Source organism: Telmatherina bonti (assembly GCF_933228915.1).
Source record: "Telmatherina bonti genome assembly, chromosome: 20".
Lineage (NCBI taxonomy): Eukaryota > Metazoa > Chordata > Actinopteri > Atheriniformes > Telmatherinidae > Telmatherina > Telmatherina bonti.
The window spans coordinates 11308756-11326539 of NC_136618.1; the positions used below are offsets into that span (position 1 = coordinate 11308756).

The 17784-nt window shown below is 40.1% G+C and overlaps 1 protein-coding gene across 1 annotated transcript in view; it reads right to left on the reverse strand.

The window, feature by feature from the left end:
- Window positions 1–10404, reverse strand: part of mmp16a (matrix metallopeptidase 16a (membrane-inserted)) — a 93764-nt gene extending 83360 nt beyond the window's left edge. The window contains exon 1 of the mRNA XM_079259879.1: window positions 9908–10404. Within this exon, the coding sequence (XP_079116005.1) occupies window positions 9908–10033 (126 nt within the window). The 5' untranslated portion in view covers window positions 10034–10404. The remainder of the gene's footprint in view (window positions 1–9907) is intronic.
- Between the last annotated feature and the right edge of the window lie 7380 nt (window positions 10405–17784).

Consider the following 17784-nt stretch of genomic DNA (forward strand, 5'->3'; position numbering starts at 1 on the left):
TCTGCTGCTATAACACCCAATAAGACAATTAAAAGGATCAATAAAAACAGTAAAAATGTCAAAAAATTTATAATGGATTATTTTTATTTATTTGGAAAAAAATGGATTTTACAACGAAAATGTATTTTAAAATTGTGAATGAAAAAAAAAAAAAATCCTGATTTTGGATTTTTTTTTTTTTTATTTCCCACCCCCCATGGACACCCTCCTTCCCAAGTGTCCGTCCCAACACACCTCAGTGTCTCTTCTGTCCCGATTCGATTTATATTGTGATTCTTGTGATTCTCCAATATTGCTGATTTAGTAGACTAAAAACAAAAAAAAAATGTACAAAACGTTTTTTTGCTTGTCATTTTTCTTGATTTAAATTAGGAAAAAAAAAAAACAAAGTAGCTAGACCATTATTCTGCTGCTATAACGCCCAAGAAGACAAGTAAAAAGATCAATAAAAACAATAAAAAATAAAGAATTTAGAATGGATTACTTTTATTTATTTGGAAAAAAAAAGGATTTTTTTTAACCAAAAAATATTTTTTTAAAATTGTGAAGCAAAAAAAATCCTGATATCTGATTTTTCTATTTGATTTTCCCACCCCTCATGAACACCCTCCTTCCCAAAACACCTCAGTGTAGCATCTCTGGTACGAGAGACACCCGCCGTCTCTGCTGATGCCATAAGAGAAGAATTCCAAGACTAACTGGTAACCTAGCAACAATTACAACAGAAGACTTGCAACTTGTCTCCACTGAGCTGAAATGATCACAGAACATGTGATCAATCAGCTCTCATCACTTCCAGTAGCAGAGGTTGATCATTCCACTTCATCTCCAGACGCATTATTCTCCTGTCAAATGTGGCCGCCACATACAACCAGTGCCACAAACACCTCTTTGTTACAGATGCTTCACCTGCGCAGAATGTCTCCAGGCAGGTAAGCCATCTCTGTTAGGTCAGGATAAACTATTACCTCTGTGGAAGCTGCACAAACACAAGAGGAGCAAATCACAACTTTCACAATGTGATTTATTGGTTCTCTGGATAACAGTTGTAGCTTCGGCAGTATAACAAATTTTACCACGATGCCATTTTGAATCAAAAGAGCCTGCGATCGATATGCTCATAAAGAAAACTAGTTAAAACTGAAAAGATACATTTCTGTTAGCAGATATTAGAGCAGGTTATAGTGTAAACTTATACTTTACGGTCGCAAACTATAACTTAGCTTGGCAAGATAGTATGATAAGTCTGACTACATCACAATAAAAAGGTAAAATATGACATTTCTGCTTGTCAGAACGAAGCAAATGGAAACAATTCCATGTTTTCTTCCTGCAACATTCATTAGAGTTTAACTAAATTTGGACGGATGCTGCGACATCACTGATCTCTGTAGATGGATGTGTGGTTAAAGCTGCTCAAGACATTTTATTTTACTCTGGGTGAAGTGGTTCTTAGTCCTGATAGTAGTCTGTATATTTTGTAATCATGAACAATAAGAAATATAGTTAGACCCCTCAGTTTACTGTAAATCTGTAAAAACTCTGACCAACCCAAATGTTCAGACACAATTGGAGTTGTTAATTTCTTATATTTCGTAAGCTTCTTCTCCTGGCTCCCCTCCTCCCCCTCCAGCAGTGCATACCTGATAGCCACATCCTGCATATAAAGGATGAATATACAAAGTAGAGAAGAAGAAACTCGGAAAGCAAACACGGCTGAAAAAATGCAGGGAGGACTCCCCCGACCCGGCTTGGTTTATTTGCCTCTTCCTGTTAAACAGCCGAGAAAGAGAAAATTGTTGGTGGAAAAAATCTGCAAATAAAAAGCCTCGGATCACGCAAAGAAGCAAAACCAGAGGGGGAGGAGCCAAGACAGGGCGCCACTTCCCAACATTGCCTACCCCAGCTTTAACCCCTAACAAACACGCTGAGCCACCAGGAGGCCAATCTTCTTCTTAGAGTGACAGAAAATCAGTTTTTCCTCTATGTGTGAGATAAATCCTTCAAACACCCCCCCCACCACAGCCAGCTTTTTAAGCAAAAGCTAAATCTGTAGTTGCTTCATTCATGTGACGTCCTCTAGACAAAGGCAACGCTCTTTGTGAATACCACTAAGAGAAATCTGGTTTCAGAAAGCCGCGTGGTTCTCGTGTGTCTGTTAACACGTTGAAACGCCGCCAACAACTCCTTTCACTGCGAGCCAGAAGCCGTCAGTCGTAGCGGTCACAGATCCTTAAAGCCCCTCTGCTCTTTATTCTGCTCATCTAATCAGCAAAGGATTTAGGTCCACACGGGAATGCTGACAGAATACAATTAGCTCCCTGCTAGGACAGAAAATCAGACCCTGCTCCAAGTCATGTTCACACCACAAACTAGGTCTGCCAATTATTAAGAAGAAAATCGCTATTTCTGAATGATTGCAGCAGTAGTATCGGTGTGGCCTTGTTTCAGAGTATCACTGGTAAAAACATCCAGCCTTTGGATTTATTAAACACTCAGCCAAGCAGAGATACAACATGAAACACCCAGCGAGCCTGCCGTGCAGCGCTGCATTAATCTTGCCGGCATCCAGCAGGAGGTGATGGGAAGAAGTGCATCCATTTGTCCGGCGACGGCGTCAAAACCGGGGCAGCTTTTAGGCACACAATCCCAACCCGCCGCTTCTGACCGCCGTGAATTATTCATCAGCAACACGCCAAAACCACTGGTCGAGTGTGCCAGGGTCGCCAAGGCAACCGCTGCCTTTCCCGCCCACACCGACAACAACAAACCCACATGCAGGCATAAATCCAACCGCTGTGCTCGGATTCATACCGTGAAATTTAAAGTGGAAAAACTTTTTAATGACGGCCAAACTATCATCTGTACCTCATGACCTCCGATGCAATGTGATTACCGCAGAGGCTGAGCAGGGCGCCACACACACACACACACACACACACACACACACACACACACACACACACACAGAGCATAAGCACATGCTTTATGCATGTCATGTCCACCATCTCAGTGGCCCCATTAGGAATGAAATGCCACAAAAATGTCTCCCAAAAATGTCACAATGTGATCGCACATACTGAACAGTTGCTTTAGCGTTGCTAATCTTTTGGGAGGTTCTGAAGACCTAACACGATGACATGAAATGATGGTCTGGAGTGTGAAATAAAACATTTAAAGATAAAAAAAAAACTAAGTTTGAACGCGAGTTAATCTGAGGATGAAGCAAAGAGTAATCATTGAACATGATGATGGCAGACAGAGAATGATTGCCAACAGTTGTCATGCAATCATAAAACCGTGGAGAGTAAACACACACACACACACACACACACACACTTGTCCCTGAGCACTTCTGTCAAAAGCTTAATTGACAGCCTTACACCAGATGCCCCGATGGCTCCATCTAATGTTGCAGTTGTCAGTCACATTAAAGATTTAATGGATCAGTAAGCCGTGAGCGCAGATGCATCTTAGAAAGAAGGAAACCGTCTGTTTGGACACAGAGAAACAGACTAAAAGCGTTAAGGAGTTGATACTACAGAGACGTCAGGTGTGTTTGTGCATCTGCAGCGATGAATCATTCAGGTCTGTGCAGGTGTTGCTGTGTTTCTCCAGGACCAGCTGAACAGACCGACACTAGACGCCCTGGTGGTTTAGAAATCTGCTCTCGTACCAAAGCCAAATGATGTCAAGAACATACGTATGTCTGTGTTTTTGTGCCATATGATATAAATAAACCAATAAATACGCCTGTTTGCATGAAGACACTGAAGGTAAGCTGTTGTACACTAAGTGAGGTGTACGTGGGAGGGAAAGTTTGATGCAGAGAAACGGCAGCAACAATCTGATGTCTACTTAAGGTCGTAAACGGTTAAGGAAATAAAGAAATAACTGGCTATATTTCCACGCATATAAGACCCCAATCAGATTCATGATTGATGGGACATGAAGGCAATTACACTTGTTTTTTTATTTGCACGGCTGGGAAAAAAATAAAGCCTTAGCTGCAAAAGAAGTGATGCATTTTCAATGTGGGCTTATTTAACTTAATTGTACATAGTTATGTAGTTGATATCAAAGCTGATAACCACTTTGCCTAAAGGAAAAACACTTCATTACCACAAATTTCAGGGGAAAAAAACACACTGGAGTACAGACTGCACTGACAGACTGCCAAGTTCAGTTTCTGGGAAATGCAGGAGCAAAACACGCAACCAGAAACACGCGAAATCTTTAAGAGTTTCTCTGCAATGTAACGTTACACGGACCGGCCTGCTTGCAACAGGCTGGACCCCTTTAGAAACGCCTTAATTCTTCTTGCCTGGAAACAATCCTCAGAGATTCAGCGTCATATTGACACGAAAGCATCATTTGTCAGCTGCACATCCATGATGGGAATCTCCCATTCAGCCACATCCCAAATCTGCTCTGCTGGACTGGCATGGTGCGTTATGCTGCTGGAAGAAGCCATAAGATGCTACACTGTGGTTATTTAAACAAGGACATGATCAGGAACAAAACTCTGGTAGGCTGTGGTGTTTGAAAACACCTTGTGCATCTAAAGTTCAGAGGTGCATCTTTGATACAAACTAGCGAAAGGCTCAAAGTGTGCCAGGAAAATATCCTCCATACCATGACACCACCTCCAGCCTGGAGCGTTTACACACGCAAGGATTCATGCTTTTATGACGATTCTACCAAATTCTCAGCCTTTCATCTGAATGTGGAGCTGCAGTGGAGACCTATCCAACCTGACGAAGTTTCTACATGTCCAGCGGTGTGTACAGATATGCTACATGCATACCTTGGTTGGAACCAGTGCTTATCTGATTTCCTGTTGCCTTTCTATCACCTCCAACCAGTCTGTCCATTCTCCTCCGACATCAACAAGGCGCTTTGCTCCAGACAGCTGCTGCTCGCTGGATATTTTCCCTTTTTCTGTAAACCCCACCGATAGTTGTGTAAAAATCCCAGCCGATGGGTAGTTTTTGAAAGACCAACAACCACGTTCATGTGTCCATATCTTAAATCTCCTTTCTTCCCCATTCTAATCACCAGTTTAAACTTTATCAACTCATCTGAACTGTAAATGCTGCCAACACCAATACCTGTACCTAATAATGTGGCAAACGAGTGTAAAGGGTCTCCGTTGGGAGCTGTAGACACACACACACACACACACACACACACACACTCCCACACACTGACTGACACTAGTTGCTTTGCATTATTCAGACGCCGCTGCGGAGCTGAGCATGCTAACTGGTAAGATGAGCTGAGACGGGGATGAAGAGCTCTCATTCCTCACGTGGCGACAGCAGCGTTGTGTCATTTGCTCAGGACAGCACGAAGCTTCGCGGTGGGAGCGTTTGCATCCACAGCAGAACTCCTGATTTGAACTTTACTCTGAGTAACACTCAGACAGTGCTATTTGAGAACAAAGTCACTTGTTTTTGGATTTATTTTCATAGAAGTTTTCTTGTGGCATGTTTCTGCCACAGGATCTGGCAACCACCTTTATATGAAGAACAGGATGCTGCAACTGAGAAGTAGATCACCTCCACTGACTTTCTGTTCCGGCTGACGCAACTTCTCACTTCCAGCATCTCTGTTTCAGTCAAACTTCCCAGAAGAAAAGTGAAACCATCATTTCCTTCAACCAACTGCAGGCTGAGTCTACCTGAGCCATGAAATACCTTGTCCATCCATCTGGGACCAGATGTGCTAACAGATGAGAGTACAGCTTCACGCCATCTTTGTTGTTCAGCAGATTATCTCTGACGAAGCAATTTGTCTCGAGCGAAGCGGCATGATTTGAGCGCTTAAGGTGCCTCGGAGCGCAGCTGCACCTGATGCTTCTCTCTGAGCGTAACCAAGGCCGTGTGATGCTCATGAGGATCTAATGCTTCCACGCTGTTGCTGCCGCTCCTGAATAAAGACGAGGTGAAAAGCTGTGAGAACGATAAGAACTTAGCTTACGTGAAAGTGTTTGGAAACGGACTCAAACAAACGGCATTAAAATTATGTTTTTTTTTTAGAAACAGACTCATTTAGTCGTTTCTCATTCTGGGTCTAAAGTCACGAATCCATTTCCCAGTAGCTAACGACGCCGAGCCTTAATGGGAACAAGCTATGCGCTTGCTTGCTGCAGGACTTGTTTTTATAAAAATCTGCATGCTCATAAAAACTGATATAAGTCATATACATCAAATTTGATTGAATCAATAAAAATTAGTTCATCATCCAGTCCTGAGAGTTTCTGGCACTGAAAGGAGGGACTTATGCAACACTTCGCTAAATTCGCATCTTAATTCTGCAACAAACAAATGGAAAAAAGACAAAATACAGAGTTGTATACATATGAGGACAAAACTTCTGTCACAGATGTTGAGCTACTCTGCCTAATGAATATATTAATAATAATAATTGATAAATAAAATCCTTATAAGTTTTGTTCACTATTCACAGTGGGTATTTAATAGGGGTGGGAAAATCGAATCATAAAAATCGAAAATTAGGATTTTTTTTGCTTCACAATTTTATAAATACAACAGATTTTTTTTTTTCAAATGAATAAAGATAATCCATTATAAAAAAATTGTCATTTTTATTGTTTTTATTGATATTTTTACTTGTCTTCTTGGGCATTATAGCAGCAGAATGATGGTCTGTCTACTGTGTTGTTTTTTCCTCATAGAAATCAGGAAAAATGACGAACAAAAAAAAAAAGTTTTATACATTTATTTGGCTTTTAATCTACAAAAATCAGCAATTTTCAAGAATTGTGAGAATTTCAATTTATATTGAATCGGCACCCAAAAAATTGGAATTGAATCGGGGCAAAAGCATATCGTCACTGCCCGAGTATTTACTAGATTTTATTTCTTATGTAAAACTGAGAAAAAAAAGTTTTTAAGTCATTCGTAGAAACCATATGGATTATAAAATTAAATGCATTTTTACCTCTGCCAAGACGGTCGTGCTTCTACTGCCGTTTATCTGTTGGTTAGAAGGTTTACAGAGAAACTACTCGACATATTTCCATGTTTTTCTTGGTCCAACTTAGATTCCATTAAATGTTGGAAGTGATCCAGATCACCATTTTTCTTTATCTCTATCAGATGGGGCCATTTTCAGTATATATGCATGTAACTACACAATAAATGGTTAGAAAGTCCAGGAGGAGTTATCAAAGATAGATCTGGATCTATATGGGTGGAAATGAAACTGCTTGGCAGAGGTCTGCCCTCTCACAGTGCCTTTGCAGAATAACGTGGGATATCCTGGATTAAGTCGTCCTTTGTCAGATTTCTGTCGTTCTAGGTGAAAAATCAACAAGATCATAATGAAGGAAGGCTCGCTAGTCAGTAAACCTGCAGCAAAAACCACACTATAGACAAGACACTGTGGATTTAGGACTCTGTGTCCATATAAAATGAATGTGGGTCTAGAAGAGGCTGGATATGACTTTATGGGTGGAAATGAACTAATTGGTGGATGTCTGTGCCATTACAGTGCTTTTCTAGTTTAAATATCTTTGTAAATCTTTATTTACTCACTGTTATATTATAAATAAACTTGACTCTCATGTTACAAGCAGAAGTTGGAAATATCTGAGTTAGTTAGTACGTTTACGGGCTGGTATTTATGCAAATCTCTGCATTTTTATTTGTTGTTTTTGTAAATCTTCTGCAATAAAAAGATAAAGGTAGAATAAAATGAAAAAAACCCACCAACAATGCTTTGTAACTGGCTGTCAGACAAAACACATATGGGCTGAGAGAGAAAATATAACTCACAGTATAAATTAATTAACTAGCGTCTCTTGTGATGTTGCCAAATTTCTCAGTGGGAATAACATCTTCAGGGGAGACGACTGCATAAACAAAAGCTGATGAGTGTTCAGAAGCGCGGTGAGATACTATTCATTCGTTTTATCACCTGGTGACAGACCATACTCGTTGGGAAAATGGAAGTCAGAGAAAGAAAAGGGGAAAAACTAACTGGGAGGTTGGCGTTTATGCTAATTAAGCCATGAAGTTTGACCAGCGATTATAGGGCAACGACCTCAAATCACGCCTGTTATTTAGAGAAAACACTCATTTATGCCTTCGCGATTACCCTCTGCAAACTGTGCCGTCATAACAAGTACAGAAAGTGGCTCCAGTGAAACCAGTTCAGCCTCCACAGATCATCCAGGTTGACAGCTGTTTTAAAGCGTCAGTCATTTTCTCACTACATGCATCAAACTGGACTAAATTCAAGACCTCGCTGCTGAAAACACACTTTCTGTACAACATACGTCATTCTGCACCTTCATATTCTCACATTTTTCCTTTAACATCTTCAATCCCCCACCCCCCCACCTTCGCTTTCCCAAGAGGTCAGCTTTAAAAAAAAAAAAAAAAAGCCAACTTCACGCTCAAATCTCCAGGGTTTCAGATAATGGGATGTAAACGCCTGTAAACGTGCTCGCTGGCCGCCTAAAGACGCAACTGACAGCGGTAAAATTAAGAGGCCAAAAAAGCCAGAATTCTCACTAACAAAAGGACCCAGGTGCTTTAAAGTCTGGCTGTGATGTCAGGAAGCTGAAAACATACGAGATTAGAGCTATAAAAAAAATGGATTCGATGCAGCAGGATGCTGTAATACACTGACAAGTGCACGCTCAGCAGTGTCTTCACATGACAGGCGTAGTAGGAGGCTGCCAACAGGCATCCAAAGCGTCCGACGTTGCAACACCTTGGCTTCTATACGTGCAAAAATATAGCTATTTTCCACTCTTTCTGTTAAGGTTACCAACAATTTCAGAAAGGAATAAGAGATGCATACCCTGGGTGGAGAATAGCAACATTTATAGCTGGAGGAGGGAATGCATAGACATATTCCAACCTTTAATTACGCTGGGAGTTGTGTTTTGCAGCTGAGAGCGAGGAGGACTATCACAGGGGGGGAGAGCTCCAAACAGACAAAGAAGATGCTGTCTCCATCATATAAAGGATGTAGTCAAAGCAACTCCAGCCAGAATCAATTATCTAGGAGTTATGGGGGGAGTTGCCATGTGATTTGGAGCGTTTTAACTGCATAACCTGCAGCATTGGGGCTAAATCTGCAGCCCAAACAGCTGGCGTGCAACATCATGTGTTGACTCTCTGAAAACATGACAGGCACCTTGAGCTTAATAAGACCGTAAATGAACTTGTCTTCTTGTTAAAAAGGGAGAAAAGGTGTTGTAAGTCAGTTTTCTCTTCTTTCTTTGCCACTCTGCAGCCTGTATAAGATGTCTTCAACAATGTCTGAAAACATGACAGGCACCTTGTAGGGACATTTGAGCTCAATAATATCTTAAATGAACTTGTCTTCTTGTTAAAAAGGGAGAAAAGCTTGTTGTGGGGCAGTTTTCTCTGCTTTCTTTGTCACTCTGCAGCCTGTATAAGATGTCTTCATGGAGAGTTTGAAGCCCCTTACAGAAAACAGATCCCTCCTTTTACTTCGAGATGAACCTAATAAATTATGTAGTAATTATCCAGGGAGGTAAGTGAGGTCAAAATGGAAATATCCGCCATTACAATCCAGTTTTAACTCAGTTAGCTTGCATCCCAACTCTACATTTCTCCCCTTTCAGAACATAAACAAAGAGTATTTTATATGACAGCTGTATATCCAGTCAGAAAATATAGCTCAAGCTTACGGATAAAGTTGAGGAAAGATAAGGAGGAAAAATACCAGCAGGGAATCTCACAAAAGATCCTGTTGTTGTTGTTGTTAAGATGAGCCTCAATGTGCCTTTTTTACTTTATCATCTCAGTAATGGACGCTTATAACACAAGCTAACAGGGAAAACATCCTCTTTTCCTTACTAAAACGCCTTAATGTCGACATTTTTAAATTTATTTTCCCTTACCTCCACACTGAACGGCTGCTCCTCTCCGTTCACGGCGCATAAAATCCACAGCAACAGCTGCAAGCATACGGTCCCCATCCAGCAGCTATGAAGACATCTCCTGCTGCGGAGCGCCGAGACGACCATAGTGAAGCCCGCCGCTGCGGCTGACTCTCCGCCTTCACTTTTATTCACAGTCCGCTCAAAAACAACCGCGCAGCCGGGGATAAATCCTAGACGTGTAGCCGCAACATTACCGCCGTCTCCGTCCCTCTCCGGAGCTTTTCTCTGTCTGCCTTTGCGGAGCTGGAAAAAGCAGAGGAAGGTGAAGGAGAAAGGGGGGAAAACGCTGGAAGGAGCGGATTTGTCGTGTGCTCGCGCCGCTGCTTTTTTATTTTTCTTTTTTCTTTCTTTCTTTTTTTTGGTCGCAGGTTTGAGGAGAAGGAGGTTTTCCCCGGGGAAAGAGTCGCTGTAAGCGCCTGTCACCAGCCTCCCAGTCCAGCAGTCCCCGGGTCAGTCCTCCGGTGCACGCGACCAGCTCGTTCTCTGTAGTCGCGCGGCATAGCTGCCCGTTTTCAATCGTATTTCCCACCAAATGCGCATGCGCAAATTGCCCCCCCCCCCCCCCTTACAGCTTCATCCACATTTTCTGGTAAATGAATTAAATGGAAGGAAAAATACTTTATTAGCATAACATAAATATTTATTATCTTATTATTATTATTATTATGTATTATTATGTATTAATTTAAGACATAGTAAGTCTTAATATTAATATTAATAATATATCAATTGATAAATTATTTAATAATTTATTATAAATTATTATTTATTATAAATTATATATAAACTATTAATAAATCATTTAAAAATCATTAATAATTTATTAATAAAATAATATTATTAGTATTATGTATATAAACATCCTAATCTTTATACCTGTCAGACTGCATGCTCAATGTTTACTCTTTGTTTTTATTTATTTGTTGTTATTTTCACATTTTACTACATTTAAAAAATACCTTAAAGTGGCAAAAACAAAGTCAGGAAAATTAAATTAAGCTATTTAAAAAAAGAAGTTAAGTTGCATCTTGATATTACTTCACATTATATAATATCATTGATATGGTAATTACATAAACTTATTATTCTAAAATAAATGCAATTTGTCTTCGGATATAATGAAATTTGAAAAGATAAATAAATAAGTATTCTGTTCAGTGCCAGTAGAGGGCAGCGACAGACCCAATCTTCCATGCATCCAGATAATCTCAGTTCTCAGTATGACTGAGTAACCATTCTCAGAAGTCTTTTCTGTGTGACAGAATTGCTTCCAGGAAAAGATGATAATGCCACCTGGACTGTCATTTATCCTACTGTACTTACAATGATGTGTTCAAGCTTTCAGAGGAAACGCTTCATCACGGTTTAATCAGTTTTCTTCTTATAGAATCATGTTTCAATTTTTCATTTGAATATTATAGATATGATTGTTGTAATGACCTACAAAATGACTCGCTTCTCCCCTGAAATGCTCAAGGAATGTCAAATAAATATGCTTGTCTTTAGTTTCATCAGATAATAAAGAAGGGTGTGATCTAATGAGGCGGATCAATGATTTGCCACTTAGACTAACGCCGAGGGATGAGCTCGCAGTGAATGTGTCATTGTGTGTCAGAGCTAAGTTAGGTGAGCTGCACCATTAGCCCTCTGATGAGGTCTCAATTTGTATTCACGCATACACACGCCTTGCCGTCTTCCTCGAGGGTTTTCTCACCTCTCACATTGAATGGAAACTTCCATTTAAAGTTTTACTCTCCGCACATCAGTGTGAACTTCACAGGGACCCAGTCCTAACACGTAACACACACACACACCTACTTAGCCTCACGTTCATGCCTTGTGGAGGAAGTCCAAAGAGAGAAAAACTGCACTCAGAAAGGCTCCAATCTGATTATGAACCCAGCCAGCATGTCCATGTGGGGTCCAGTTCAAGCCCACGTCCACTCAGTACTCTGATAGACCAAATTTAACCCTTATGGGCCCCACATGGACATGATGGCTGGGAAAAGGAGTCTACATGGGTTCTGTGCAACTCACCAAGTTGAGCCCCAGCTGAAACCAGTCCGAACCAGCTTGAAACCCATAAGGCTGGAAAACATCTTAAAGGTTAAGAGAGACCCATGTCTGCTCATTCTTGTTACATGAAAGGACGTGACAACAACACATCTGAAGTTAAACTACATGACAAACTACTATATTTGACCATAACGTGCATTTTAATTCACTGGACCACAGACAAGCCACGGTCATCATCCACGAAAGAATCCGTGCTGCTGTGAAGCATAATGAGAGCTCCTTTTCTGAAGTTTGGTATCCGTTACTTGAGTATCTACCTGGAAAGCTAACTAAGTTAGTAATAGGGAGTCAATAATCCATTCAACAGCCACACTTATCTTAGTTCTGTAGGTATCTTTTTTCTTTTTTTTTTTTTTTGCTCATTATTTGGTTCGTATTTATTGTAACTTTTTTTTTGTCAGTTTATTGCTTCGTCCCCCTTTTTATTTTAGTTATTTTGCATTTTATCACTCGAAGTTATTCAGCACTTTGGTCAACATATGTTGTTTTTAAACTGCTTATAAATAAAGTTGACTTGACTTTTACCCCTTTGCTTCAGTACTGTTAAGCCCCAGTGTTTTACCTCCACTTGGTGTATTACTGCTTATCATTGTGTAATGATGAAGCTGATGTGACAAGGGCTGCAACTCTGGTCCATGAGGGCCACAGTCCCGCAGATGTTAGGAGTTTCCCTGCTGCAACACACCTGACTCATATCTATGGCTACTTAGCAGACTAATGCAGAAGGTAATGTCACGTCTGCACCAGTCTGCTACTTAAGTCTGATGCGTAGTGTTGCATTGTGGGTAGCGAAAGGAATCCTCTGCCTCATCTGTTCTTCATACTGCGTCCATTACTTCTTCCTCCCCCATTTTGGACTTGTCAACTAAATACATGGGTATTGTTAGATGTCTATGTATTAAGGTATACATAAAATCTGGATGCTTCCTTCATATATGTAGGTATGTGTATGTATAAATGTAGAAATGTATACAATTGTAGAAGTATTTTTACCTGTCTGAAATAAATTCATGAACTACTGCATTCATTGTTGCCATGTTGTTACCTAATTCATTGGTTGGATGGAAATTGGACCAGGATCATTTTTGGACATTTTTCTTTCATTTTCACAGCCTTTCTCAACACTTTCCCCTGTTTTTCTGTCGACTTTTCCTATCATTCCTATCATCATCCTATCATTTCCACGACGCTGCAGTATTCTTGCATAAGACAAACTAAAAAACCCGAAACAGTGATAGTTTCGTCTCCATGTTGAACTCGCAACGGAGTTTTCTTCTTCACGCGGGTCTTGTCGTCTCTATTTCTCTAAAGTATTAATGCATAAATATATGCCGATATTGTCGTCTCTAACTTATTTCTCCTTTTTTCCGCAGGTCTTCCTGAATAAGTGCAGTTGTACATGTTGATCTGTCTTTCCTGTCGTCTCCACCCCAACCAGTCGAGGCAGATGGCTGCCCTCCCTGAGCCGGGTTCTGCTGGAGGTTTTCTTCCTGTTAAAGGGGAGTTTTTTCCTTCCCACTGTCGCCGCGTGCAGCTCAGGATGGGGGATTGGATCGAAGTCATGACTCGATGCAATCAGTTGGTTTCCATTATAGGATACGTACGAATTGGCTTGAAATGATGTGTATGTTGATTCGTGTATGTAAAGTGCCCTGTGACAACATTGTTGTGAAGTGGCGCCATACAGATAAAGTTGAATTGAAACAATAGTGCAGCGCCAATGGGGATATATTAATGTAATGGTTTGGCTGGTTTAACCAAAGTGCAGCGTGAACGTGATCTCGGTCTGCATGGATACACCTCTCTACATCTGAACAGAGTCCCCAGTCAAACTGAGTCTAGCAGACTATCCCGATGTGAATGCACCCTAAATGCCCCCGAACAGAAAGAAAGAAATCTTATAATCTGGATACCTGGCAAAAACCTTGGAACTGACCCAGAAATCATTGGAGAGGCTTTATTTCTCATCTGACTTGGGAATGTCATGTCTGGAAGAGCCGGAGGATAAATCTTTAGACCTGGAAGTCTTGGGGTCTCCACTCAGATTGTTGCCCCTGTGACTTGGTCGAGGATAAACAGCAAAATCTGGATGCTTTATTCAGCTCACCCTAAAATGAGATATCCATTGAAAAACAAGTCCAGTGAATCCAATTAGACTCTTTTAAAAAGAGGTACAGCAAACTCAATACTTAACCCTAAAATAGCTGAGTCGCGATTTATATCGAGGTCAATAAGGAAAGACAGAGATGGTTGATATACCTCATTAGTGTCCTCAGTAGAGCATACATTAACGTGACAAGCTTTAATTTTCTTACTGTGCAGATGAATCAGATGATGATAATGTTCTCTTGTCACTCAGAGTAGCGAGTGCTAATGCGTCGCAGCGTTTCCTGCATAATAACTAAAAGGCCTGTTCATACGCTGCAGGAGCAAAACAGAAATCTGAAAACCAGAAACATAGGAAACATCTCAATTTTTCATGTTCCAGCAGTTTCTTCCGGACATATCATCTGAACAGAACCTTTTCTTATGATATATCTGTAAATCTCATGTGATTGGTCAGAAAATTGATGTGTATATGCCAAGAATGCAGAAAGATTGGAAGAAGAAAGATGTCATTTCTAAGCAGCTACTAGACTTTGCGTTTAAAGACTATTTTAGAGTTAGAAGATAAATTGCTTTAACCCACTGAAACAAAAGGGCTTACAACTGAGCAGTAGTTCATATCACTCATATTCCAAATTAGCATAATATGCTGGCATTAGTGCAACAAATTGTTTGCTCCAAGCACATATGCTACATACAGAGAAAGGAATTCACAAGTGAAAGCCCTCTGCTAAAAAGATTAGCAAGCTGCTGTTAGCCTGACACTTAGATGCCAAGTAGTACTTCAGTACCACTTAACTGATAGTAGTTATTAAAATGCTACATTAGCATGCTGCTGTTAGCCTGGCATTGCAATAATAAAACAATGACAAAAACATTTAAGTGTTGCATTTATAAAAAAAAAAAGTTGTAGTGGCATACATTTGTAAGCAGTAAAAGTATTTTAAAAATTAGTAGGTTAGCATGCAGCTGTTAGCCCGAGATTTAATTCACAAGAGTACTTCATTGCTACTTAAATACTAAGTGTTATTAGTATTTCCAAAAAAAAAAAAACCCCAAAAAACTAGCATGTAACCGTTAGCCTGGCATTGTAATTAGTAATACATAAGTGATCCTTGCATAAAAATAAGTTACCATGGTACTGTTACTCTGACACTTAAATACCAAGAGTACTTATTAAAGTGTTATCAGTATTTAAACAGTCCTGTTAGCATCCAGCTGTTGCATTAAAACATACATTAGCATGCTGCTGTTAGTGCTAATAGAAGTTCTTTTATTTTAATTTTTTTATAGGTGTGTTAGCATGAAACTGTCAGTCTGGCATGATACTAAATGACAACACTTAACTTTTCTCTTTCTTTCTTTTTATTTACATTTTAATGCAAAGTTACTGCACTGGACTGTTCAGGGAGCCGAACAGGCTCCAGCTTCTCTGCAATGGTGCTCTGGAATAAATGAGTATAGAAAATGAATGGATGAATGGTCATTGAAGCAAAGAAAAAGAAACAACAAATGTGGATATCTTCACAACAACCATTTAATTTTTTTTTCTTTTCTTCATATTATTCAATAGGCTAACTTACATGTTTTATAATGAAAAAATAATCTGGTTCTTTAAGGATGCTAATGACAGTTTGCCCTGCTGTGTGCTTATTAATTGAGAAGTTACTCTTTTTTCCTTCCCAGTTCCTTTTTGACTCATCATCTCTCTCCATCTTCTTGCAACGATTTCCTCTCACGCTATGAGCCTGGATACCTTTTTTTTTTTTTTTTTAAATTTATTTTATTTTAGAAAGGATCTGGCCCTTTCTAACTCGTCCTCCCACCAACATTGGACTTCGCCAGGATCCTCAAAGCCCCTCTTTGCAATCACGATTCTGCCTCCTAACTGCTGCATCTGCTCCCAGTAAGACATCCTAGATCTCCTGGCAGCAGGGATCTAAATGCTGCCAGGTCTCCTCTTCTTTAGGAGCAACAGATTAGCAGAAAAGATATGATGAAGAGAAGACATCAATCAGCTTCTTCATTTAATAGAAGTGTCAGATTAGATAGATAGATTGTTATGGACTAATTCTACTTTACTCAATGCCATTTCAAACATTGACATCTATGCACCATTTATTGATCCAAATAGCCTTAAAACATCTAAACTCTTCTTTCACAGAGAATTATTCTACATTTGGACTTCCATATTTATTCCTGTTCAGTGTTAGATTGAATAGTTTGTCTATTTATTTTTTTTTGTTTGTTTTACTTCTACAACATTGCTCTACATTTCAAAGACAGTCTTGTGTAAATCTGTGTGAAGAAGGTCCAGTGTGGTTTTCACATGTCAGCTTTTCTGCAGGAGAGTACATCAGAGACCGTGGCTGCTGGATGCTCACTGAACCTTTCATTTGCCATTTTGAATCATGGCTTGGCTCCGCTCTTTGGACCAAATGACACAGGAAATCGACACATCTGGGGTCTCTGGCTCCAATCAGTCGTCAATCTGTGATGTAACTGCACTTCCTTCCAAGAGGGTTTGACTCAGAGCAGAGAGCTGATGTCTATTAATCCAGCCGTGATGCCCTTCCATGAAGCCAGGAACTGGTTTGTTTAAACTTTGGACCCACAGAAAATGCAGCTGGGTGGGCTTGGTGTAAAAATCACCTGATTACAGCCCACACATTGGCATTACTGAGAAAGAATGGATGTTTCCATTTCAAGCTTAGTTATGCAGTCAGATACACACCAGAAAGAAACAACATGGTTGCTAATGTGTAATGAAAAATCAATATGCAGGTAACAAAACGTGCAGGATGCTTGAAAAATCACAAACAGCAAATTTAAGCAGCTCCTGGTGTAACAGGGGATGCAAACAGATGCATGAATAAGATTAAGCCATCCACTTCAGAGGGTGTTCAGTCATTTCTGGCTGTAAATTGGTTGAGGACACATGGGGATGATAATGGATTTGTTGGCTTTGAAAGCATGGCAGTCCCATCTCAGATAAAAGCATAAAACCCAATAAAATAAATCTTAAGGGACAAATGATAGGAAAAGTCGACAGAAAAACAAGGGGAAGTGTTGAGAAAGGCTGTGAAAATGAAAGAAATATGTCCAAAAATGATCCTGGTCCAATTTCCATCCAACCAATGAATTAGGTAAAAAATATATGAAGACTTTCTTTAATCTATTTATATGTTGTGGTAACATGTGGCAGCAATTTAGCATCATTGCTGAAAAACACCACACACTGAAGGCTGTGCTCTTCCCTTCTTAACTATTGAGGTTCAGCCATACAACAGGCAGGCGTTAGTGGATGAGTACACCAGTGTTTCCCAATCCAGGTCCTCAGGATCCCCTGCCCTGCATGTTTCATAGGTAACCCTACTTTAACACACCTGAATGAGTTAAAAGTCTTGTTAACAGGCTGTAAAGAACTGAAAGATGAGAAAGTTCAGTAATGTAACTCATGTTTTGGAGGATAAACATGTATAAAACATGCTGGCCAGGAGATCCCGAGGACATGGATTGGAAAACGCTGCCTTCCACATACCAGAGTGGTCATTGTTTCAGAGCAAGAGTCTGCAACCCTTCTGCACTGGCTCTAAAGGAAAATTGTGGAATTGTGTGGACAGATAAATTGACAACTTTATCAGGCTGCATGG